The sequence below is a fragment of the Phalacrocorax aristotelis genome, chromosome 21 (assembly GCF_949628215.1).
Source record: "Phalacrocorax aristotelis chromosome 21, bGulAri2.1, whole genome shotgun sequence".
Taxonomy (NCBI): Eukaryota; Metazoa; Chordata; class Aves; order Suliformes; family Phalacrocoracidae; genus Phalacrocorax; species Phalacrocorax aristotelis.
In genome coordinates, this window is record NC_134296.1 from 2,890,882 (window position 1) to 2,917,636 (window position 26,755).

The following is a 26,755-nucleotide window of genomic DNA, read 5'->3' on the forward strand; positions in this document are numbered from 1 at the left end:
CCCCAGTTAACCGCGTGCCAACCGAAACCTGCAGCCAGAGGCAGCACAGCGCTGGTGGGACCCGATACTGAAACCAAGGCCATGGCAGAGAGAGAAGCACCAAGAGCTGCTAAAACCACTGCTCTGGCTCTGACCATCCCTGAACCACAGGGGCTCCCTCCTCCCAGCCTTGAATCTGGCCCTGCCACCAACACTGGCCGGCTTCTAGTTTGGTCCCATCCAGTCCAGCCTCTCTGAGATAATTTGGAAATAATTGAGCTGAAGCTGATTTTGCTCATCATGGGTCGTCCACCACCCAGCTCATCCTCCTCCGCAGACCTGATGCTTACAGCAAACCTAGAGAGCAAAGAGAGACAAAACCACACAAAGCCACAGCCCCAGAACTCAACACTGCTTTTCTAGGAACCTGTTTGACCCTATCAGCCTTCTTGAGGCCAACAGTGCCAAACCGTATGTTTTGTAAAATTCAAGAATTCCACGTTGTCCGTCATTGCTGAGTTCCCCCAGTTTGATCCTGCCTGGGGTGGCTGTTGGCTGCTGCTCTGCTCCCAGTCCTGAGCCCCCCGACTCAGCACCTGCAGCCTTTTACACAATTTCCCCCTGGATTTCAGTCCTAGGAACTGGATTTGCAAAAATACCCAAGTCACTTGGGGTAATTGTGCTCCTGGCTCAGCAACTGCTAAAATAAAACCCCTCTTGAAGGAGCCCGGGCCCTCCAGCCATGGGGCACAGCACAGCAGCGCTTATATTTGCACTTCAAGCCATTTTAGCACCAACTCTAATAATTTATCACTTAGGGGTCCCCTTCAAGTGATTCCTGTCCTGAACCAGACCCAGCCTTCCCTGCACTTCCCTGAGCTCAGGTGGCTCATCCCAAATCTCAGCTGGGGTTTGGGCTGAGCCAAGGCTTCGCTCGCTTCACCATCTCTAGCTGTTTGTCCCAAACCAGGAATGTGAATCTTGCTTTTTAAATTAAATCTGAAAATACCAGAAAGAGTTAATTTAAAAGCAAAAGGAACCAGAGAAGTCCCCAGTTTTCAGCTGCTCTTGGAAGTCCTCTCCTCGTAGGTTGTGGGAGTGCAGGACTGAGACCAGTCACAGCTGCCACCGATTAAACGTGGCTTGTAAAACCCTAACTTCTTTCTCCATTCTCACTATTCAATATTTTTCAGACAACCGGTAGCCTAAGAAAAAGCTCTGAGATTATTTGGCCACGTTCGCTTTTGGGTGAAGCTCAAAGACATGGTACGAAGCCAAGAGCAAGGTTTTCAAGCGAGCTTCGAACCTCATTTCACAAGATTCCCCCGCCGTGACAGGACGAGCGGGTCAGACGCGGAGCGGGCACCTCTGCTCGCGTTTGCTTTGCCAAAGCGTCGCCAGTGACGTCCCTTTTTGTGACACATTATCAAAATTTCTTCAGTCCATAAAGAGAGCACAGCTCTCCAGGCGGCTGGTTGGGACGCTGGAAGTGTGCGGGTTTTACCCCAAGGTTTTATTTCTCCAAAGAATTAAATTTTACTCCTGAGAATTGCATTAAGTTGCAGATAATTTCATCCTGAAAAATTAGTTCATCCAGAGGATGCACCTCAAACCTCATCCTCGCATCACCCTTTGCATCCCCAACATCTCCCTCCCACCCCGTTGCCGTTTCAAACCACCACGTGCTGCGTGTTTCAGCCATTTTATTGAACTTTGAGTATGAAATAACAGTTTCAAGTTCTAATGAAAAAAAAAAAAACATTAAAAAAATAAATTCAACATCAGGTAAAAAAATCACGCAACGACAACAAAAAAATATCACTTTTTTTACCGGTAACTGAACACAAGGCCCACACCGCGGTGGAGGTCGCCAGGACGATGGGAGGCAGCGGCTTGTTTTAGCATCAGACCGGTATCAAAAGGACAAGTTTAAACAATTGCAACACAGGTCACCGGCAAAACCAGAGTCCTCAGCGAACCCAGAGTAACAAGGCTGCGCTTGACACCTCCAGGCCAAAATTGCATCGTTCCCATGGCACCTTATTAGTCAGGATTTAGCCGCCTTGCAGGGAAGGCTTTAGTTTTCAGTCTGATACACTGAATTCCACAAGGCAATATTTCACTGTTCAACTCTACCCCTCGTGTGGTCCAGTTGAGACAGTCAGGGAAACTTTTCAGCGTTACCGAGCTGCGCACGCGAACGAGGGGAAGCAAAGCCAAAATTCTATCCAGCCGTCTCAGTCCCAGGAAGATACCGTGGAAGTAAGTTGCATAGTAGAGGATGGGAAATTAAGAAACACGAGCTGCTCCCGTGCTGGAGGCCGGTGGTCGATGCAATGTCCCCCATTTGCAATGTTTTGGGACCTCAGGTGATGAATTAAGAGCCCATTCTCCTTAAAAAATGCTAAAATCAGCCGTGGGAATGTCTCACCTTCAGCAATGAAGGCGATTTTCCTGCAAGACCTGAACAATTTGAATAATGAAGCGCGATGTCCGATATACTAATGGCAGCACAAGGGACATGGCAGTAAACACATCGTTTTGCCTTAAAACTGCCCTATTTCAGGCACTGGCTTACAATTTCCTGGCTACGTTTCCCCTTAATACCATTTGACTTGCAAGTCCAGCTGTATCGATGACTTCTGTATTGCCAGATAAATTGTCCTGCCCCGAAATCATCCTCGGGAATTGGAGCAATGCATTGAAATCACGGCGTCAGTGGCCTGGCCCTGCAACGGTCAGAGAGATGGTGTATTACGGGGAACACCAGAGGGTGACGGCAGTATCTCAGGCCGTTCGTTTTAAAGCTGCACTGATGATGTCATCTTGGGCAAGGCAGAAAAAACGTGAAAAAGAAACATAATTTACCTGTAGCAGAGGCTGGTGGATTAAAATATGGGGATTACAGAGCTGGGTAACTTAATTCAGGCAGGGCTGCTACTTGGCTTTAGTCTCAGCTCAAGGGACAGCTTTCTCGCTGACTCTGCAATGGAAAGACAAAAGAGTGGGGAGCATGCCTGCTCCCAAAGCTTTTTAGGGGAGAAAAATGCTATCCCATGAATTCCTTCATTTTAAAAGGATTCAGTAGCAGTCACAGCACTTGAACATCTGTCTCAGAAAACGTCCAAGTGTGTGTGCAGTTAAAGCCTTCTGCGCCCTCGGTGGTGCTCAAAGGCTGGTTTCTGAGACATTAATATTGCAAGTTTTTTCGCCAGCACCTGTGCAAAGAGGCTGGAGGCCAGGATAGGGCCGCAGTAATCCTGGCTTTTCCCCCCAATCTAGCGGGGCAAGCAAAGCAGCCCGTTGTGTGTTGTCTCTGAAAGCCCTCTCCAGCCACGCTGCTAAGCCCCATCCCATCTGCTGTGCTCACTGAGCCTTCGTTAGCGCCCTTAAACACTTTATGAGATATTTTGCTTTCTATTGTTGCCACCTTCTTAAAACATCTTAAAACTTGTTCTTAAAACAAGTGGCTTTATGTGATTCTCTACCGGCCCAACTCCCCTGATCTGGTTTTCCTGCCTATCCACCGGGACAGACCCAACGACAGAGCTGTCATCACTTTAACAGCACCCTAAAATTAAAAGGGGGAAGGGATGGCGTACAGCATTTGCCGGAGGCGGCAGCTGTGCTGGGCGCAGAGGAGAAACGTCTATGTGTTCAGCATCTAAAGAGCACGTCTAATGCACGGCATCTCAGGGATGCTCTCGGCATCTCAGAGCACGGCTTTGAAGGGCTATGAATAAAGATGAGCAGCCTGCGTTCGGATGATTATGGGAATCAATGCACGCTATTTTTTGGATCTTCTCTTGATGTCAACCACCATTAAATTGCTCCCTTTTTTGTTTTTTTTTTAATCGACTGGATACATTTTTAATTTGTCTTCCCTTGCCAAATCCAGCCCTCCGCTCCAAATGACATCTCAACATGGCTGTCCTGATACGATGGTTATCTTTAAAACGCACAAGGCTAGAGTCAGAGTCGTGGCAACACAGGTTAATATACCGGACTGACAGTTAAAGACTATCAAACTCTCGATTATTTTGAAACAGCACATTAACAATTAGCTGGCTCAGCGACCAAGCAAAAGAAACCCAACAGCATGGAGCAACGTCGGCAACGCCAGTATGTACAAAGCGAGAAGAGGTTGGAACTTGGCAAGCTTGTCATCGGCGTGAGATGCCCAAGGGGTGGGTTCAGCGCTGGAGGGGAGGAGCGGAGCGCCCGGCGGCCACGGGCCACGGGAACGGGGCGCTCCTGCTGCCAGGAGGGGGACCACTGGGACCCACCGACCCAGGCGGGCCAAGGGATGTGGGGCTTTCCCATCACTTTGCTTGTCAAAACACGCACTTTGAACAGTAACAGAGAGACGCTTTAACAAAGTGGCTGTTGAAAACAGAGGAGGTATAATTATGTTACATATACACATGCCATAAAAAAGCTCTCCGTAACACCGGTGAAAAATAAAAATAACTTTAGTACTGATACATTCTATCCCCCATTTTAAGGGCTACTAGATCATGTTCCAAAAGAAACTAAATTTAACACCTTTGGGACCAGGGCTTCCCAAGATCCAGGTCTGTGTTGCAATCCAGAAGATCAATTCTCCTGTTAATGTGCCGTTACCCCTTCAGACAACCCAGGGCTGTCTGCAGGGCTGTGGGAAGCTGCTGGATCAGACCTTCCGTGGGTGCTTGGGCTGGCTGCAGCCCAAACCCACCGGCATGGTAGAAAAGTGCTTTCTGGGTCAGTCCCTCAAGATTTCAGAGCTGCTAAAGCTTTTGTTCAATCTCCTTTGCAGCCTCAGGGGCATTCTGCGAACCCATCGTGCTGAAGGGAAGGCTGCAAACAAATATATTTTGCAGCTCCTTAGTGGTTTTGGAGGTGAGATCTTCCAAAAAAGCCCGGTCCCATGTGCCGAGCCTGCCAGCAGCAATGGGGAAGAGACCACTGCTGAGTTATTTGGGGTTCCTAGTGATGGAAAGAGGCTCAGCCTTCACTCCACAAACACTGGGGACTTTTTATGGTCTTTTTAAGGGGTCTCTTAAAGTTCTTTTTAAGGTCTCAGACTTTTTATGGTCTGAGCATTAATTAATTCTGGTGCTGGGGAGCTGTGGGATGAGACAGCCTGGGTGGGGGCACAGCTCCCCTCTGCAGCAGACAGGGGATGGATGCCTGGGAGGTGGGTTATGGCTGTGCCAGCAAGACACAGTTGTCCATGAGGCAAATAAAGCTCTGCCAGCCCATCCTCTGACTGCCCCGGCTGCGGCAGCGCTGCAGTTACTGCCCGATCCCCGGGGATTTGCTGGCAGAGCAATTTGCTGGAGGATCCCATGGAGGAGCTCCCTCTCCCTACCCCCCCGCGGGCTGGCCTCAGGGCAGGGCATGGCCAAACACGAAGTTAATGAGAGCCACCGCTCCCATTAGCTCCAATTTGTGCAGGTGGCTTTCACACCGGATTGATTTCACACCGCTGGGTGCTTCACCTCTGTGATTCCCCAGCATCAGTCAAGCTTTGGCACCCCCAGCTCATCCCTGTGGGCTTGGGGACCTGCTCCTCGTGCTCTTCCAGCAGCCCTGGTGCCCAACCCACCTCCCTCTGCACCTCATGCTGCAAAAGCCGCCATAAAACCCAGTGCCAGCAGCACCAGCCCTTTCTAATTCATTTATTCACAGCTCCAGTGGCCACAGGGTTTCCACCATGCTGGGAATAAATGTAAACAAGCGCACGGAGCAACGTCCCACTAAAGGCCAGATCCATATTTGCTCTTCATTCCCCACGATAAGCAAGGTAGTTTTGACTAAAACTGCTGGCCTTTTCACTTTTGTTTCTTCTCTCGACATCTGAGCCCATTCTCCCCAGCCTGTACCTATGCAGAGCCCCAGAGACTTCTGTCTTTGGGACCCTCAAGCCCTGCTCCCTTGAAAAAGGTCTCCATCACCAACAATGCGTATGCCATGACAGGAGGAGGAATTCAAGCCGAGAAATTATTCGTGTTTAAAAACCAAACAAAATAAACGTGACCTCACCAAAGTCAACGTATTCCTTTAAGAACCATTAAGGTTCTTGATTCCCCCACCATTAAGGGAATGTCTCAATCCTAATTTCAGCTGAAGTTCGCACGCGGGGTTTAGACAGCCAGAAAGGAGAACGTCTTCTGCTGAACTACAGACGGGTCCGGAGCAATCCTAGCCCCGAACGATGGCTCAGAAACCCACGTGGGTCTCATTCATCTTCAAAGCTCTTCCGCAAGGAGAGACGCGTGGTGCAGTCAGCTGGTTGCTTTGCCACGAATATGCCCCCGACTTTTCCCATTTCAGAGCCTTTCTTGCAAGTAGGGTGTTTATTTTTAAGTGCATCCTCACTTGGGTTGTGCCTCGAAGCATCCCACATGTGTCTCCTGTGGATGTTCCCCATCTCCTGCCCATGATCCGGAGTGAAATGCAGGTCAATGGCTCTGCTCAGTGAAGGATCCAGATTTTGGTGCTGCCCTCCAGGCAGAGCGGTCCTTGCTCCACTGTCCAGGTACCCAGCGGGGACCTCAAGGCTTGTCCTTGGACACAGACCCAAAGCAATCAGCAGCATGGAGTCAAGAGTCTGCTTCACATGCCTAACGATTTCATCTCCCGCTACCTCCCCTTGAGCATCTTCTGCTGCAGGGCAAGCTCCAGCTCGCTTTGGTTGGTCCGGTCCAAATTAACACTCCCCGAACCATCCCCAGGGAACCACTGCAGCGCAGACGCAGAGGTTCCTGTGCTCGCCTGGGTCCCACCAACACTATTTCCACCCAGAGATCCAATGCTGTTGCGAGTATTGCCTTGCTCCTCCGACGGAGCATGTGCCGGGTGGGTTTTAGTCTCAAAGCTGGGACGGAGGCAGCGTGCTGAGGTGGCCGGGGCTGGGGCGAGAGGGGGAAGCCAGAAGCAGGAGAGACCACAAACCCCTTTGCCGTTTGCATTTATCCCTTCGCAGACCGTTTATCCCATTGCACTGGGCATTTACCCGTACAGGCCTCGGGAATGCAGTGAGGTTACGGAGACCCCAGCTTTAACAGCTTCGCAGCCCAGTGCAGGCAACCCACAGCTCTTAACCTGCCACAGAAAACAAAGCCCAGCTTGCAGAATGAAGCAGCGACGGGCAGAGGAGCGATGGGCTTCCTGTTTGTTATAGTATTAGCAACACGATGCTATGATATTCCCTCAGGATGGGAGTACCGTGAAACAGCAGAGAAGGGTGCATGGGCTCTCACGAAACGAAGCAGGGGCAAAACCAGCCGGGACTGGGATTTATACCTTTTCCATCCCTGGAAATTCAATTTTACTTTAGTTTTTCATGGAGTGATCCTGAAAGCAAGGCACAACTTGTTGACTGCGTGACACTGTTTTCCTCAGCATCAGTGGAGATGTTACTTCCTTAATAAGGACTTAAAATAAATCACAGCCTTTAGTACAGCACATACCTACTTGTTAAGAGCATTTACAGGAAAGTTGGAAAAATGGAACAGAACTTATTCGTGTCCCAGCGCTGAAAACAGCCCGTGTCCTTCGACAGGGACCAGTGAGCGCAGCCGGATTTCCCCACCTCCCTCCCACCCCGAGTAAAACACTTGGACTGCTTATTAGTAGCTCTGGTTAACGTTTCTTTTCTGGTTGCTTAATCTTTCAAGAGATATTTTTTTAAACTTAAAAAAAAAGACTGAAATAATGTCCAAATGATTTCCACCTCCCCTCCTCCTTTTTCCTGGCTTTGTTCAGTCCCGTTATATTGCACATGATTTGAAGATGATCTTCTGGCTGCAGAGATGTTCCCTTCTACATAATGCACTTGTTAGAAAACACAGATAACGTGGCAAATAATATTTCATATGTATATATGAAATATGAAATGGGTTTAATGGGGGAGGACAGACCCTCCGTCGGTCGGCTCCACAGCAGCATCAGTCGTCGTGTCCGTGATGTTTGCCATTTCCTTGGAGACGTTTTATTTCTCAACACAGTCCTGAAGGCCTTAATTTCGAAACTTCTTCTGTTATCTGTTGGGCAGAGCAAAGAACTGCTTTTATGCACCGGCTGGTTTGGAAATAAGCAACAGGATATTGGGGGCTTTTTTTGAGGCAAAGTAGCGTAAATGCTGCACATTGGTCCCCTCTGACAACTTCACATCCCCCTTCCCCACAAAGAAAAAAGTGAAAATTTACTAATTAAAATTGTTTAACAGACTAAATGCAACCGAGTCTAAAGCGAGCTAAAGATAGAAAAAAGAGTCATTAAATATATTCCGGTTATTAACTATTAGCTCACATAACGGCAATCTCCAAATCCAATCTAGGATAATTAGCACAAACTGGGGTTTCCTCATCATGTTTTTATCTTAATCAAGCTGGGTTTGTTCCGACCCGATATGATTCACACAATATTAAGCAATTGCTTGATCTTATAAATCCGATACAGGGGACAGCAGGAGCCGGGGCTGACCTGGTGCCCGGTGCTCGGACCACGGAGTCGTTCCCACTGAGCTCAAACCCGAGACCTTGTTTTGACGCAGGGATGGAGATGGCTAGCAAAGGGCAAAAAGAAATCCCCCCACCTCTGCAGTGCCAGAGCTGCCGAGCCCCTGGAGTGCATAAAAGCAGCTGGTATTGCATCGGCTTCGACGCCTAATAACCCCACAGCACGGAGGGACTCACCCTGCGTTCTATTTTAATAGTGAGATGCTCCCTTCCGTCTTTAAGGCACTGAAACTCTTAGGAACTTCCTGCGACTCCTTACATCCCGCCCGTTTTCAGGAATCATACGTTTTGCCTTTGGTTCGTACCGCAGCAACCGGAGCATCCCTCCTCCTGCCGCGCCGCGCCCCGGGCTCTGCGCCCGCCTGCAGAGGGGGCACGGCCAAATTTCCTGAGGGTTTAAGCCCTGCGTAAGTCGGTGGGAGTCACATGCTCAAATTCTGGCCCTTTCGTGGTGATTTTTCAAGTGGGAATTAGTAAAGCTTCCTATAGTGAGGCTCATTAACTATATTAGAACCAGTGTGTGGTGCAAACTAATGAGATGAGCACTAGCACCAATCATACCACATGAGCCCGGTGCTTCATTAGCAGCCGGTGCTGAGACAAGGTAGGAAGGATCTGTCTGCCCAGTTCAGAGCCCAGCCTAACGCACCAGGATCTATCCCCACTCATCCCCCAAAATGCACCTATTTTCCCCAAAGGGAGAGTCACAATGGAGAAATGCCAGACGGGAGAGGATCCACGCACCGAGGAGGGTGAGACCTGCTCTCCGGACGTTGCAGGGATGATGATGTCGCAGGGATGATGTTGCAGGGATGCTGAAGGGAGGCAGAGAAAGGAGAGAGGTGGGATTTCCCACGAGAAGCAAAGATCCCCTTGCAAGGCAGCGCGGCACTCGGGGAAAATAAGCTACCAGAGGAGCTTAGTGCTCCTTGCAAGGGTCTCAGACCAGCCAGTTATTCAAGCACCGGCTTATCTTGAAGTGCCAGAAGGACTATTCATGGGCTTAAAGCTAACTGGGGTTTATGCTTTATTGGACTGGGCTTGCTGGGGGGGGATTACACCCCCCTCCCACCTGCCGGCAGGGAAGGGCTTCTGCTTTTTTTGCAAAGCAATGGTCAAACTGCCAGGATCCTCGAGCGTTGCTGGAGTACTACACAAATAAAGCCCCAATAGCACCTTCAGCCTGGCACGGCCTGGTTTGGCGAGAAGGGGATGGCAGAGTTGGGGCTCTGCAGATTAACTGGTAAATAACAGTTTTCTCAAACTGGGCAAATAATCCAGTGCTTTGGGGTTCCCTGCTGCCTTTTCAGGCTGTATCCTTGCCCTTGTAGAGAGAAACCCCAAACCCTCAGCCTAACGATGATGTTATTTCACCGAATCCAGCAAGAACAGCAGTGCAAGTGAAAAGTCAGGCGCATTCATGAGATACTGCTGCTCCGGCTCCTGAAGGGATCCAGATGTATTCCCATCATATGGGGGTGATGAAATCCTCTCCACTCCAAGAGAAACAGAGGATATTAAACAGCAGCCACAAAAAGTAGATGTTTTTAAATTGGCCAAGCCAAGTAACTTGTATCCCAGCATTTGGAGCTGGTGAGCAGCTCGTGATACTACAAGTATTGAGTATCTCTTGAGCACTGGACCTGGTGAAAATAGAGGACCGGAAAATAGCTCCAGTCGGGCCAATTTTTTAAGGGATAAACAAAGTGACCTGCAAAATGATGGGTCTGGCCATTGTCGCTGATCCCAAACAATATGCTGGAATGGCTGAGACTCTTAGTACAGAATTAAAGAGGAAGATATAATTGATGCCAATCAACGCAGGGTTAGGGAAAACAGATCTTATCATATTACCTTGCTATCTTTTCTTACTGAGGTCCTCATTTAGCAGATAAAGGTAAATGCTTGCGTAATGCTCTCCTCTAAAGGCGCTGCATGACAGCTTGGTTAAGAAAACGCAGTAACAAAGCCAGTTCCCAGGAGATACCACAAGCCAGAAAACCAGCTGAACCCAGGTCGCGTTCACTGGCTGGCGCCTCCTTGTGCATGCTTTGCTTTCTCAGAACATTTTGCAACCAGGATGGGAGAGACCTTGCTGAAAGGTGTCCAGCCCCAGGAGAGAATAGACCAGGCTTGTTTCAGATGCAGCAGAAAGAGTCCCTCTTTTAACTCAGAGGTTTCTGAAGTGCAGAGTATAATTCAGGCACCTGCAGGTTAGAGCACAAGCGGCAGGTGCCGGCATCCACCGACACACACAGAGAGGTAGGAAAGCCCTCTATCCTGCAATGCTACACCCAGCTCACAGCAAACTCATTTCACATCCCTCCTGCAAGCTCAGATTTGCAGCAGGCAGGTTCATTTTAAGCCCAAACTTCTTATGTCTCATTTCTAACCTGCCGCAACAGTTTGAGGTTCAAATCGTTACCGAGCTGTGGTGGCAGCTCCAAGCAGAGACCAGCGAGGAGGGAGCAGTGGGATTTTGACTGTAAATGCACAGAGATTTCAAGAGAAACAGGCTGTAAGGATGGAAAAGCAAGTTCAAATATGCAGAGTGAAGAAACTGGAGGAGAGGAGGACGGTTATGGGAAGGGGAGCCGCAGGGCAGAGCTGGCATCCCTGGGGAAGCTGGATGAAACCCTGGGCTTCCCTCCAGCTCGGGGAAATAACTGCAGTTAATGGGGTATCGGGGGGAGGGTTTGGAGGCTCTGCAAGCTTCAAGCAAGCTGACAACAGAAAACCTTTGGAGGATTCTTTACTTCCTGTTCTGTGTTTCAAAACTGCCACTTGCTCCCAGCGTGTTTCACTGCGAACGATGACGCTGCTCAATGTCATTTACAGATGGGGAAACTGAGGCCCAGAGGAGCTGACCTGCCCAAAGGCACGCAGCAGGCCGACAGCAAACACCCGGCAAACGCCGCAGTGCCCCCAGCCCGCAGGCCCGGGGTGCAGGGATGCCCGCTGTCGGGGACCACCCCCATGCCAAACACCCCGCAGGCAGCACAGCATCACCTGCCACCCCGCGTTGCACTCAGCTCCTCTACTGCAGCCAACTCGAACGGCAAACACATCTCTCTGCAAATGCTAGAAACACTGGAAAGCACATGTTCATCCTGCTCCGTTGCAATCTTCGGCTTCCCCTGAGAGCAAGACCCAAGCACGGACCCTGCTGCCGGCAGCCCGCAGAGGCTGAGCCTGTGGTGCTTCTGCCGCCGATCGAACCACGACACAATCCCAAAGGATTTTCTGTATCTACCCATGATGGGGCTTCGGAGGGAGCAAGGCAAAGCGGCTGGTGCTGGTCAGCATCAAAATAAAACTGACGGCGCTCTGCATCCTTGCCAGCGAGAGCAGAGATAGCCACTCGCTAATCTAGCCGTGCGAGCCGCCCATCCAAACCAAGCCTTCCCACCCAGTGTGTGTTAAAAGATGCTAAAAATGAAGTGCAAGAACTGTAGAAAAGCAACAGACATGACAGAGCTTAAACACGCTCAGAAAAGCATCTGAATTACAAGTGTTAAGGAAATGAATCATTGCTAAACAAACCCAGAAGCGCGTGCTGCTGCCTGCACTGCTGAGCTGGGGTTCTTCGTATTAGTGTGCAGCGCGGTTGGGTAAAGACAGTTCCCATTATGAGCAGGGGAAGACCAGCGATCGGGAAGTATTTTAGCTACTCCCAACCCGAGTGACAAGCTGAACGAGATAGGAGACAGGTTTTAATTTAGTGGAGCATGTCCTGGTTCATAAGAAGGAGAAAACTGACGGTGCCCTGCGGGGAGGTTCATGCATGAAGGCTTCCCTGCCCTGCTGCAGAGCATCCTCAGCGCCGAGAATTCAGGCTCTGGCTGGTGATGAGACACAGGCGGACCCTGAAACTTGGGTATCTCATAAAGCAGCACCTTATTCATGGAAGGAAAAGCACGCAGGGGCTCACAGGGGGTTTTCTTTGAGCATTTTTGGCTGAGTTTTGCCAGCAGCGGGGATGAAAGGGCTCCAGCTACAAGGGCAGCGTGGGACCCTGCACACATCCCTCTCCTGCACAGAGGATGGTTCTCATGAGCAAAAAATGGGATTGGGTTTTGCTGGTGACAAAAAGCAGGAGCCCTGATGCCCTCCCAGCGCAAAGCAGCAAACAGCCGTGCCGTCAGGTGGGATGAATATCGCTTTGACGGAGACACCGTTACTCAACTTCTTGTTCAGGAGGCCAAGTTCAGGAGTAAAAGGTCTCGACTGTGTCTTGGACTCGACCACAGCAGAGCCAGGAGAGCTTCAGCTGGGGGGCAAGAGCCAGATGCTGTGGAGACGGGGCTGGGGCTGCTCTGCAGGGCTCCCCCCAGCAGCCAACGCGTCCCCCGCCGTGCGATGGCTCTGCCCTACAGCAGGGCTGTGCCCCCTCCTCACGCCAGTCCTACTTCTGCCCAAAGGAAACCCCCAGTCGCCACCCCCAAAACGAAGCCAAAACCCTCCCGCTGCCAGAGAAGCGATTCCCGGCCGGGATGAGGCACCTCAGGGCATCCACCCCAAAACACCCCCAAAATGTCCCCGTCAGAGCGGTGACAGTCCCGCGGCTGTTTCCAGGGAAACCTTCCTGCCGGAGGAGCGCATCGCTCCAGCGCTCCTGGCTGCCGGCGCTGGCCCTGGGCGAGGGCTCACGCCGCCCCGCACCCACGGTGCAGCACCCGTCGGGCCCACCCGCGCCCAGCGGGTGCTGCGTTAGTGCAGCAGCATCCCGTCCTTAACACACCCTCCTGCTGTACAACAGCCCCCAAAGTCGAGCCAAGCACCCCGTTCAGACTATGGGTGCAGACGAGCAGCACCAGCTCCGTAGCAGTGAAGGAGACAATTTATAGGATGTTGCCCTGCCCACAACATCCTACAACATCCAGAAAGTCCCTGTTTCCCCGCACCCCTTGCCCATACAGCTGCCTTTGCGCGAGGATGGCGGTGCTCTGAGCTCTCCTTCTTGGTACACGCAGCAATTGAGACCGAAGGGCAAAATGAATCACATTTAAATCCTATTTGTCTGTTTGCACTCGCAGGTTTGCAGCCTACCCAGAGATCACTTGCATTTAAAAATGGAAAAAAAAACCGGCCCTGCTTTCCATCAGGCTGCGATAGGAGCCTCCATGTGCTCTCACCAAGATATGCATATTTTAAAAGCTTGGCAGGAAGAGGGCTCCAAACTACACAATTAAACAGATTTCATGCAGAATGCTCTTCATACACACAAACCGCTGCAGGAGACCCTTTCCCTGTGCTACAGCTCTGCCAGGAGAGACCCCTCCGCTGCCGATGAGCTCTGGATGGCTCCTTCCCTTCTCCGGAGAAGCCACTTGTCTGCCCTTGAAGCCACTCGCCTGCCCTTTGCCTCCACTTAACTGTCCATAAACTGGGGATTACAAACAAAAAAACATCTTATTTTGTCGAGTGATGGAGCAGGAACAATTCCCTGGGAAGAAATTTAACCCTCCCGGAGGAAAGAGATATCCCCAGCCCTTGTCGTGCCCACACGCGGGGTGGGACATACTGCTCTGCTCCTGCGGCCGCCCCGAGCACCTGAAAGGCAACTATTGTGCTGGAGAACAACAGAACCTTTTCAGAAGAGTTCGGGCGGGGAAACACACCCAAAAAAGGCAAATAAGCGGGAGGAAAAGGTGCTGGTGTCGAAGTACCAAGCGGAGGCGCCAGGTTGGGGTTGCTGCGTCCCCAGCATCCCCCCGTACCAAGGATGTGTTTCGAGGTGGCGTCCAGGGCTGAAAGAGGGGAAAGGAACAGGTCCCAAAATACAAGCAGAGGGAAAGGGAAAGGAGCCTGGGAAAGGAGGCAGGAGGCTGTACAGGCTCTGTATCTCCTGGCGGCCCTATATAAACCGAATACATAAAGCCTCCAGGGAGGCAGCTTTGGCCTCCCACGGCTGCGTCCCTGGGGCAGGAGCTGCCTGTCCCCATCCCTGCTCCCGTCCTTCGGCACCTGCAGTGTCACTTAGTCTCGCAGGTGACGGGTACGGAGGACAGGGGCGGAGGAGGAGGACATTTTGGAGAGCGTCCCTGCCACACCGCACATGCAGATGAGAAGCGGGGGAGTCCACAGCAGGGACTACCCAGGGAGGCAGCCTTTCCCCTGCTTGCTTTCTGTGCGATCTTAAATGTCAGCCAGAAGCTTTCAGTAATGCACTTTCCTCCATTTAATGTAATAAGCTGAGTCTAGGCAAGCCCTTCGCCTTGCCTTGGGAAGGTTTTGCAGCAGGCTGCCAGACAGCAGGCACGCAGCTCCGCTAATACTGATCTCCAAATGCTGCCCCCTCTAAGCACATTAGAAACAGTGGAGTCCAAAACACTGCAAAGGCTGAAGCTCATCTTCAACTCCCAAGTGACTGTTAAAACAGCCCTAAGACCTAATAGGAGGCACATTGCAAGAGAGCAAAGTAAGTTAAATAAGCAGCTGGCTGCAAAGAGAGCAATCTTTCAGCAATCTCTCCAGTTCCTGGCACAACGCACACGGCAGCCAGTTTAAGAGAAGCCGTCAGACCGTGCAGCAACAGAAAGCATTTATCTCGCTGAACGGTACCTAATGAGACAGCACAGAGCGAAGAGGCAGACAGAAATGGGGCAGAGCATCAAAAGGATATCCCCATTTTTCCACTTCCGACTTTTTTGATGTATCTTACAGAGAGAACAGCAGTGCTTTTATATTTTTTCAGCCATACCATTTGGTACTGGAGCAAAACTGCCTTTTACTCCAGTGGATGAAGTGGTTTCCTTGTCACCTCTCCCATACGGCATCTTTTACTGTCAATAAAATCCGTTTGAAATTATTCTGCCTCTACAAAATAAGGTAGGCAGTGGTCTGGAAGGAAACTAACAACCTGCAAGGTTTCTGCTTATTTTAGACGGCAGAGAAACCGAAAATTGTGCTCTGCCTCTTCCAGGAGAACATGTGGTTTCCGCACCCCGTGCAGCTGCCACGGAGGAAACGCAGACACAGAACTCATCTGCAAACTCTCCCGAGTGCGACCATTTCCCCCATTTTTAAACTCAAATCCTCCTTGTAAGAATAGGCGCGCAGAAAAAGCTTTAAGAACAATAAAAAGTGAGAGCTCGTAGGCAGAAATGACATTTCAGCCTGGGGAAAAGGCACGCTGGGGCGTTCCCAGTTATCCCGGACAAGGGGTCCCAGGTTTGTTACCCCCCAGGATGCTCCAGAGCATCTCCCTAATAAAGATCATTTGTTAGATCTGCAGCTGGTGAAAACTACAGGACCTACAATAAAGCTGTCACGTCCCATCAGCTAAGAAGCTGCTCTGATGTTCTCCCTGGTTATAAGGGCTTTATTAACTGGGACTAAGGGAGAGTGTTTCAAACTGTCCTGATCCTTTTAAGTCTGGGTAAAATCCCAGCTAAACTCCAATTCTGGCGTGGCCGGCATCGCTCAGGACAAATCCCCCGTTCCTCACGCCTGGGAAAGGTGTGACTCACACAGGTTGGGGTCAAATCTCTCTTTGGCGTAAGAGGTATCCAACAGCATCCCTGCGCAGATCGCTGCCTTGAAGGAATCTGGTTTTATTTAACCCAAAACCCAGCAAAACAGAGCAGAGCTGGAGCCGAGGCACTCGAGGTTGAGCAGCCAGGCCTTGCCTTCAGCCTGCTTCGATGGCAGGGGTCAGACGCAAGGGCTAAACTGCTGCAAACCACCCTTTTAGCTCAGAATTGGAGAATCCCAGCCGCAGAAAGGCAGCAGGTTTTCCTGCTACGCGTAGCACTAAAAAGCAAGCTGAAAAGCAAATATAAGCATCCGAGATGGTGGATCTTATCCCACTTTACCTAACGTGAACAAAATAGCTGAGAGCAGCAAGGTAAGCTGAAAAATAAAACTAAGTAGTGGAAAACACTAGGTTTGTCCCCAAAAAGCAACGTTACCTTACGATGCATTGAACTTTACCCCGTGCAAAGCTCACCTGATCCCGTCAGATGTCCCGTGGCCCCTGGTGCGCACGTAAAGATGAAGCCGGCGCATTTTCCCCGGCGGGGTTTTGGTTACTTTTCAATCCTGCTCTTTATAGTCGTGTCCCCCTTGTTTCAAAAAGCTGCCGGGGTTTTTCAGCCCAGCTTTCCCGCCGGCTGCTCGGTGCCGTTTCGCAGCGGGTTTGGGGACACGGCCGGGCTCCGTGCGGCGCAGGGGGAGCGCGGGGTCGTTCTCGGCGGGGCGAGCGCTCGTGTTTGCAGGACGAGAGACTCCATCCCCAAATTTCACTGCCAAGGTGTGAGCTCCTCTGCGAGGGAGAGGTGGATTTGTGGGGTGCTTATTGCCTACGGGCGCTTTATTCGGCACGGGGGAAGCCGCAGGGGGGACGTGGCCCAGGAAGGGGGTGCCGGGATGGGGTCACGTAGCAGGGCAGAGCCACGATGTCCTGAGGGACGACAGAGCTGGAACCATCTGGAAAGGTTTTTTGTGGGAAGATTGAGGACCAAGGGGGATGGGAGAAGGGATGCCATGACAACCTTTGGGGGTTTCCCAGGAAACCAGGGTCGCCATGGCAACTGCATCACTCCCGTCCGAATTAGTGACTTCCGCTGGAAGGCATGTTTGCCACTTTAATCTTCTTGCGATAAGTGGCTGCATCTCTCCCAAACACAGTGCAAAAAAAGGAGGAAATATCCCTTTGTCTCCAGCTGGGTGGGTTTGAGGCTGCACAGCCACGGTGAGGAGCCCGTCCCGGATCCTGCATCCCCCGGTCCACGCCAGCATCGCTCCCCACGCACCTGAAACCGCTCCATTTTGCCCTTCACCTCCCTCCTCCCCACACACAGACCCGTTGCACGGCCACAAATTTGACATTGGATGAAATAATGCCGTAGGGTTGCAGGGGAAGGGAATCAAAAATAGAAAATGAGGGGTTTTGGTTTTTTTCTGTTTAAATCAGCATTGATTGCACTCAGTCTCTGACCAGATTAGAATTTCATAAATGATCTAACAGCGGAGAAAAGAGAACCTGTGATGTGCCCGTAACGGCACAACACGTGTTTCAATATTAAGTGTCATTTAACAATGTGGTAACAGAGACTGTCTGCAAAATTAAATGGTTATCTCCTCCCACCCCCCTTCCAGTACGCTCTGCAACATGTTTTCCTCGTCCCCCCACCCAATCCGGGGTTGTTAATCCAACAAGTGAGCTTATGTGATGGAAGGGAAATCGGCTACACGCTGCCTTTAGGGAAAGGGGGGGGAATCCAGGAGCAAAGCGAGAGGTCCCCAAAACCAAGAAAACAAAAGCAGCCCTGCAACATGTTGCAGAACAAACACCTGTTTCGACGGTGAGTGTGTTTTGTCTTCATCTTCCTTCTCTTTACCCTTTAGTCGTCTTCTTCGGAGAATTTTAAATCCTTTTTTTTTTTTTTGGATCTTTAGAAAGGAAGGATCTAAAAAAATAAACGTATAAAAACAAGGGCACACACAGACCGACGATGGTGCATGTTCCACACAATACCGAGTACACAGTCACTTTGCATTATTATTGTTATTATTATTTTTTTACCGCATCCTCAGATTTTGTTGCTGTTTGTTTGGTTTTGTTTTTTCTTAAACATCCGTAAAGATCTTTTTAATGTTCACACAGTTGGGATTGTTTGTGGTTGTGCAGTTGCCTGTCTTAAAGGCAGCCTGTTTGAATGCACTGTGGTTGATTCCCCCTTCCTCGATCACCATGTACTCAGACTTGCTGAGGGTGGAATTGCTGCGAGCCTTCCTCATCTCCTCGCTGGACGAGAGGTGCTGGCAGCTCCCGACATGCATGTATTGGGCTTGCTCCTCACCTTCCGTCTCCCGGTGGTAGAAATAGTTGAAATTGGAGACTATCACAGGCACAGGGAGAGCGATGGTTAGCACCCCTGCGATGGCGCAGAGAGAGCCCACAATCTTGCCCCCAATGGTGATGGGGTGCATGTCCCCGTAGCCCACTGTGGTCATGGTCACCACCGCCCACCAGAAGGCATCAGGGATGCTACTGAAACCTGAACTGGGGTCATCGGCTTCTGCGAAGTAGACGGCGCTGGAGAAGAGGATGACGCCGATGAAGAGGAAGAAGATGAGCAAGCCCAGCTCCCGCATGCTGGCCTTGAGGGTCTGCCCCAGGATCTGCAGCCCCTTGGAATGCCGGGAGAGCTTGAAGATGCGGAAGACCCTGACCAGCCGGATGACTCTGAGGATGGCCAAGGACATGGCTTGCTGCCCGTTGCCTTGCCTCTCAGCCAGCTCGGTGCCCAGTGTGATGAAGTAGGGAATGATGGCCACAATGTCAATGATGTTCATGATGTTCTTGGAGAAGGTGGCCTTGCTGGGGCAGGCAAAGAAACGGACCAGCAGCTCGAAGGAGAACCAGATGATGCACAAAGTCTCCACTACAAAGAAAGGGTCGGTGAAGGACGACACCATGGAAGCGGCTGAGGACGAGGAGTTGGTGAAGACGTCAGGTGGGAGAGGGCCGCCGCCCATCCCAAAGGTTCCCCCAGTTCCCTCATAGTCGTGGTCATCCCTGAATTCAGGCAGGGTCTCCAGACAGAAGATGACAATAGAGATAAGGATGACCAGGACAGAGACTATGGCAATGCCTCGGGCTGGCCCAGAGCTCTCGGGGTACTCGAAGAGGAGCCACACTTGGCGTTGAAACTCCTTGTCGGGAAGCGGCCGCTGCTCCTCCCGAATGAAACCCTCATCCTCCCGAAACTTCTCCATGGCCTCCTCCCCCAGCTGGTAGAAGCGGATCTCCTCGGAGAAGATATCGATGGGGACGTTGACGGGTCGCCGGATGCGCCCACCCGACTGGTAGTAGTAGAGGATGGCGTCGAAGCTGGGACGGTTACGGTCGAAAAAATACTCGTTGCGGAGGGGGTCGAAGTAGCGCATCCTCTTACGCGGGTCCCCCAGCAGCGTCTCGGGGAACTGTGCCAGCGTCTTCAGCTGGGTCTCAAACCGCAACCCCGAGATGTTGATCACCACCCGCTCGCAGCACTCGTGCTCCCCACCGCCCGCGGGCTGGCCGGCAGGGACGGCGGCGGGAGTTGGGGGGTGATCGTAGCGGTCCCCCCCGAGCAAAGGATGAGGATGCTGTGGCTCTTCCAGCAAAGGGTCTCCGCCGCCCCCCACCACGGTCATGCTGCCTTCCTCCCCTTCTTCACCCTCTTCCTCCTCTTGGTCGGGGACCGGCTGGGAGGCGGCGGGGGGCAGCTGCTCGGTGTAGCCCAGGTTGTGGTGGCTGCTGGTCGAGCCGCCCCGCGGATGGCGGCTGGTGGAGGAGGCAGCCGGAGAGTAAAGCAAGCTCCGGCGCTCGTCCATAAAGGTGTGGGGCGGAAGGGGAGGGGGGGAGGATCAGAGAGGCGGCAGCCGAAGCCTCTTCTTCCTCCTCTTCTTCCTCCTCCTCCAGGCAGAGAGGGAGAAACAGCCGCCCAACTCCTCCAGCGGCTGCCGCTGCTCTGAAGAGCTGAGGCTTTTCTCAAAAAATCCGCCCCCAGCCCTGGCACCGCCTCGCTCAGTCACCGCTCCCGGAGACACCCACCAGCACCCCAGCCCTGCCCCGCAGCCCCCAGCACGCTGCGGGCACCCCCTCCCCTGCCCCAGCCCGCGGGGGGGCCCGATCCGTACCCCCACCCAGCAACACGCCGAGGGGCTCCGGTCCCCTCCCGGGGAGCATCCTTTGATGCTCAGCGGGTTGCAAGCGGGGAGAGTTTTTTCCTGGCAGAACCGCTACCTTAGAAAGAGTTTTTCTGCCCTTCCCCCAGGAAGGCAAAATGTAATTTTGATTATTAATTTTGGGGTTTGCCTGTTTGTTTCAAGTCACCGTTTCAAGCCGCGGCGGGGCTGTGGGTAATGGAAAGCAGACAGCGGCAGTCGCAGCCGCCAACAGTTGTTTTGAATCAGCATTTTGGCTGAAGTGCTGGGGATTTTTCTTCTTCTGTATAGAAGAGAGAGCGTGTGCGTGTGCGCGTGTGTGTGCCTGCGTGCACACGCGTGTGCGTGTTTGCACATGCATGTGTGTGTCCGTGTGCACTCCCCCCCCCCAGCAAAATAAACGGAGGAGTGAAGCTGAGCCAGCCTTCGACCAAGGCACTTTCAGTCTGAACCCAAATCTGCAATTCAGACTTTCCTGCAAGAAAGCCAAAAGGCTTTGGATTTTTTTTCCTCCCTTTAATTGATCTTCTTATGCAAATAGTTTAATTTTGATCAAATGGGATTTTTTTAAGGCGAAAGCCTCTCTGCAGGCGCCCAGCGCTGGAAAACACTCTGTCCCCAGGAGATGTGCATCAGTGGCAACCTCTGATCTCTGCACCCAGCTGTGCCCCCCCAGCCCCCCCATGGGTCCTCCTTTTCCAAAACCTCCCTGACAGCAGAAACACTTTAATCCCCAGCCACGTGCCAAGCGGGGCTTAGGCAATTCAAGGAGTTCCTGGCTCAGGAAAAAGCCCGACTACGAGGGTTGGGGAGGGGTGAGAAGGGCGACCCCGCTGCCGCTCCCACGCCGGCTGGGTGGTCCTGCCGCGATGGAGGTTAAAACCCCTCCACCAGCCCCGCTTTAGCTCATCGCCATGGTTATTTCTAACCAGCACAGCCTCCAGAAGGTAGGGAGAAAAACAGATGAAAAGATCACACTTATTTATACTTTAAATTAGAAACAAGATGTACAAAATATACAAACCCGGGGGGTGGGGAACAACAATAAATATTGGTGTAAGAGCTGGCTCCAGACTGTAAATGGCAGATTAAGACTGCAGACAAGGTCTGAGCGAGCCGAACCCACCTTCATCTTCACTGACAGAGGGCAAAAAACCCTCTGCCACAAGAAATCAGAGGAGTTTCCTGGGGGAATGAGCCTCAGCAAGGTTCTGCGGATGAAAAACTGGACCTTGCTGTGCGACCTAACCCAACACAGCCTTTAGATGAGCTCCCCGCTCTGCCTCCACCTTCACCACGGCCAGCGATGGGTTTTTCACACCAGCAGTAAGGCAGCAGCTCGGTGTGGCTATTAGAAGACATTCACCCACGATCACACGCAGGGACGCTCGTTTCCAGGCCGTGTCACCTTGCCCCAGGCTCAGACATGTGTCCTTGTTGCCACCCCCATCCTTGCCTTTAAGCCCCACTTTTGAGTCCTGTTTTGTTCGAGGCTGCAGATCTCCTGCGATGAAGGAGTTGGGGCAATGGGTCCCCAGTCTTGCTCCCCAATCATTCCTACAGCAATTAATAGTGCTAATCAGCAACCTGCTCCCAGCGAAAGCATCCGCCCCTCCTTGCCAACACGCAGCATCTCCAGCCAGCCCAAACCCCAGCTACAGCAGGAAGCAAAGCCCTGGAGCATCATTAACCCTTGAGCTGCCCGTGTTGCGTGGAGGTTGAGAAAAATTCCTGGAAACAACTGTTCACATCCAAGTTTGAGGCTCTATTTTCTGCAGGTTTCATGATCATGAAATAACCATCATCTGCTCACTACATACACGTGTGTAGCACTTCAAGACTTGTCTGCCTCATCTCTTTCCTCTGCCAGGATTCCTGCCAATAAATCACTGTCATCTGGTCTAAGGCAAACAAACACGGCTGCTTTAAACCATAAACATTTATTGATGACAAAAGGCTTGAGGCCACAAGGCATAACTTCCATAATTGCAACAGTTTACTCTGGATCTCAGCTGGGGGCAAACTCTTCGGAAATTGGTTCCAGCCCTATTGAGAGAGCCACAGACCTTTGGGATGCTGCTAGGAAAAGCCCTTGCCTTAAAACCAGGAGGAGGATTAAGCTGTTACACCGCCACCCACCCCCCATTAGCTGCAACACAGCAGCAGACATTAACCCTTGAGCTCTGGGCAGCTTTGGTCCAGCATCTCGCTGGCTCAAAGGGTTTTGCCAGGGGCTGCAGCCTGGTGGCCCCCGGCACTGTGTGACCTCCTGGCCCTGTTTGCTCCTCTGCTGCTTCAATAACCCTATCAAAGCCAATTAAGCTGTGGCAGGAGAGCAGCAGCAGCATCGCTGCAGGCACAGAGAGGCCGGAGGGGCAGATCATCTCCTCCCAGGCAAAGTCCCCTCAGCTCCTTCCTTCTCATGGGCTCCCCAGCCAAGGCTGGGTTTAGCGTCCAGGATACAGCAATAGCATCACCTCCTGCTTGGCATCAGCCACAGCCGGCTCCACACGTGTTCCCTGGAGGGGTCTGCACACAGGCACTGCACCAAGCCCCAGATCTGTCAAGCAGCAACAGAAGTGGCCTAGGTCACATTCCAAAACCAGGAGGGCTGAGCGCAAGGGCAGAAGCAGAGGAATAAAAGCCATGGGGAAGGGATATCTCTGCAATGGCTGACCTGGGCGGTGCTTTCCTGCAGGCTGGGAGCTCACCGTGCGAGGTGCAGCATCAAACCCGCTCCTCGAGACTGTGGCTTTTCTGTCTAATGCAAAATGTCCCAGTCCTCCCTCCGGAAGTTTCTCTCTGCTTTTTCATCCAGCTCTTCTGCTGCATCTGGTCTCAACAAATTTAATTTTATTCCTAACGGCCATTTAAGAAATCCCCCTGTGCAATGATCTACAGGCTGACTTATAACATCAGATGCAGTTTCTACAAAGAAGCAGAGCAAGCATCACTCTTTTCCTCCTTTAACAGCCTTCTCAGGGCAGATTTCCAAGCTACGGGGATACACAGCTTCCCTCTTCCCACGGCCAGAGGGGAACCCCCCCCCAGCATCCCTCCCCAGGGGCACATGGGCTGCAGAAACATCTCAGGACCTTCACCCCAAGCCTCAGCTCTTTCCCGGCATGGGGCTGCCTCAACACTCTGCTATCACTTGGAAATTTTGCTGCCTCCTTTCTGAACCCCATCATCTCTCAAGCAGCCTTTTGGGGTTGTCCTTCTCCTACCAAAATCCTCCTCATCCCCTGTTAGGACCAGGGAGCCGGGCAGAGCGGGACGGCATCAGCCCGGCTGCCGCAGCGAGCGGGATCTCGCCCGCTCTCCCCTCCCTCGGGCTCTCCCCTCCCTCGCGTTGAATGGGAACCCTGCCTCCATTGATAAATCTAGGACAAATCTGCTATTCTTTATTTCAGAGGATCAGAAACCTTTCAGCGCAAACGCTGTTACAATAATACCTTAACGCACTGTAAATGTATTGTCTCTCCTCCCACAGCGGGGAACGCGCAAAGCCCAGCCGCCACATCAAGGCAGCGCAGTATTAACTCACTGGCAAAGTTTCTCATGTCATCTCGGAAACATGAGCTCTACCTCTCCTGCTCATAGCATGGACAAAAGTTACAGAGAAAGGCTCGAGGCTGCCACTTGGGTCACTAATAATCGCCTGAAACCTTTGCAGACAGGACTGCGGGAGACCACCGGCATCAGACAGACAGTTCAGCATCAGCCCAACTTTTCAAGATTAACTTGGAGCAATCTATACATTATACAGCTAAAACAGATGAATGGATGCTCTAATCCTGCTCCGCTTAGCTTGCTTCAGCCAGGTTCGGCTGCTTGCCCTCCCTGTAACCTTCCACTGGTTCTTCCCCACCAGATTATCCCTGATTTAATGATGATTATTTGCTCAGCAACTGGGGAATAAGTTGTACAATGCAACCTCTGGCTCCAGACTGATGAGTCCCGCCATCCTCACCTTCTCCCTTGCAGAGACACGAGGCGGGAGATCCCCGCAGTCCCCGAGGCTCACATCCTTCCAGGAGAGCTGTGCTGTTACCCCAATGTACATCGAGATGGGGTCAATGACCCCATTCCCAGAAATCATCCCATCTCATCTCCTCATCAAGCCACAAAAGCATCCGATGAAGGTAACACCTCTGGGGTAACGGCTGGGGTAAGATAAATTCTTCACGAATGCCACCCAAGGAAGCAGCAGGAGGGATGGGAAATGCATCCTGATTTCCCAGGATGAATTTAGCGCTCTAACTCTGGAGCGCACAGTCCCTATTCCTGTCCCTGTCTTAGTCAGACTCCGGGTGTAATTCAGTCGTGGAGTGAATCCTTCAATCTCTCCGTGCCTCAGTTTCTCATCTGTACATTAAGAGAATATTTCTCGCCTCCCACCTAGAGTCTATTTAAATCCTACACCAGAAGCCTTTTGCTGTGCTCATGGTTGCAGAAAATGAGAAAGATACTGAAATTTGGAAGAGGGAGGAGAACTCAGTGCTGTCTAAATACTGCGGCTTGCTTAGCACTCCGCTCAGGTGAAGCGCATCGCCGCGAGTTCCATAGGGACACCTGATGCCTCTCTCTAACAGGGTATTTAGCACCAAGAACAACAGGACCTGAACACCCCGGGATCCTCTCTGACTGCTGTAGTCCAGCTACTGAAGGCAGCACGTCTCTAGAGAACAGTCATTACTTGTTAATAGATAGGGGGAAGTGAAAATTGAACCGTGAACCCAAAATAACTGAGCATGGACAGGGGCTATTTTTCATATTTTTTTCCAGGATGCTGTAGATTTAGCAAGAGTATTACTTGGCCAGCAAAGAACAAGATTTGATGGCTAAAAAAGATCAGCCAAGTTGCTCTGCATCGCTCGGTTATTTCACTCAGTGACTCCGTCAGCTTTTACGGAGCTGCCTGAGCTAAATCCCATCCAGCCCTTTGGGGATCTAGGGGTTACAACCCAGGTTATAGTTAGACCTATTTTAATATTCTAAAAATGTGATTAACTGGGTGGGATTATGGTGGCCAGACAATGTTAATGCAAATTCTGCTGTAATGGGGATCGTGTTCCAAGGCCTTCACAATGACAGCAAAATGATACCCAGCGACTTCTTACTCCGCTCCTGTTGCTCGCCATTATTTGGTCATTAAGATATAAGATTACATTGACAAAGCAATTTAACCACAAATCCAGGGAGACAACAGGGAACCATTACTGTGTTTTCATTATAAAGGTAAAAGCGTCTGCAGGAGTGGCAGACGACCTGCATTTCAGCCACTGGGAGGAGGAAAACCAAGCGACTCCTCAGGGACTCGAGGTGATGCTGGGAGAGCATCGGTGCTGAGCCAGACCCAGCCTCGGCGTAAAGATGTGGAAACCCCAATTTCTGGCAGCAAAAAGCATCGCACGGGCGAGGAGTGACCGCTTGCGCCCTGAATAATTTACTCCACGGATGTCATTTCTGTTTGGGGTTGGTGACGGTCACCCAGAGAGGTGGCACGAGGCAAGGCGCAGCCTTCGCAGCCTCCTTAAGCCGAGCCAACCGCAATGGCCATCCCACGGCAGCAAACACTCTTGATGTCAGCCCCTACAACCAAACCCAGCAACCGCTCTCCGACTAAACGAGTGTGGTTGGAGTAGTTTGCCCTAAAACACAGGAACGGTCTCTTCACAGTAGTATTTTAGGTTGAATTTTCAGAGGATGCTCAAGGTATTCAGGGTGAACTGGTGCCTAACTCCCTTCAGCTGCACAAACAACTCTGGTTTTAAGTAATACGATTTTGCTTTGCACAGAAATACCGGAGAATCTATAAGTCACCGCTATGCCACAAAGCATCCCTTGTACAGGCTAAAATGTTTCTGCTTAGAACATGCACTCTTCACCTTTTTCCCACTGTTTAGCCAGTTATTTTCAGAAAAACAAATTGCATCACAGAAAAAAAGTGTTTTTTCCTGTGTTGGGTAGCTGGGACGGGAGCTGCCTCAACCCTCCTCTGCCCCAGCACCAGGCACTGGGGCCTCCCAGCAATTAGATCAGTGGGAGCTGGGCAAGGAGGGGATTTATCAGGGGCACTGAGCTGTCTCACCCAAGCACAGGATCGCCGTGACAGCCGCTGTGCCGCCTGGAAAGCAGGCAAGGACTTTCAAAGTGTGTTTTGTCTCCCGGATTTCTCCCCCTTTCCCCAATCCTCCCAATTTTTCCCTGACATTTCATTTGCTAGTTCAGTGAACATCGTGTTAGAGGGGAGAGAGATGAAATCTGAGCTTGCAGGAGTTTGATTGACAGAGCCCGGGAGCAAATGACAAGGGATGAGGCATTGCCATCACGTTGTATTCAAGTGGGACATGACTTCCTTCGACACGTCTTTGGCATCGTTGGGGAAGAGCCATCATTTAGCAAATTTGGTGTCAGTAAGGAGCTAGCATGAGGAACGCAAGCATCGATACATTCAGCTTGGGGACAGGCCAGCCCTTGGAGGACCAGGCTTGTCCCCCAGAGCACCCCAGTCCCCTAAGGCCTAGCGGGACTGGGGGAGCGGTACCCAGCTCTGGGTACCTACAGTCCCCATGCGGCTATGCTAACCGGAAAACCAAAGTGAGGAA

The 26,755-nt window shown here is 51.6% G+C and overlaps 1 protein-coding gene across 2 annotated transcripts; it reads right to left on the reverse strand.

Moving 5' to 3' along the window:
* Positions 1 to 1,665: 1,665 nt before the first annotated feature.
* Positions 1,666 to 19,955, reverse strand: LOC142067054 (potassium voltage-gated channel subfamily A member 3-like). Of its 2 annotated transcripts, XM_075115306.1 has the most exons (3): positions 16,438 to 19,955; positions 2,848 to 8,009; positions 1,666 to 2,708 (listed from the first exon to the last, which is right to left on the reverse strand). In XM_075115306.1, exon 1 carries the CDS (start codon positions 19,809 to 19,811, stop codon positions 18,060 to 18,062), a length of 1,752 nt encoding a protein of 583 aa, XP_074971407.1. In that variant the 5' UTR covers positions 19,812 to 19,955; the 3' UTR covers positions 1,666 to 2,708; positions 2,848 to 8,009; positions 16,438 to 18,059. The 2 variants fall into 2 exon arrangements, with proteins under 2 accessions (XP_074971407.1, XP_074971406.1); XM_075115305.1 differs by having other exon boundaries at positions 1,666 to 8,009.
* Between the last annotated feature and the right edge of the window lie 6,800 nt (positions 19,956 to 26,755).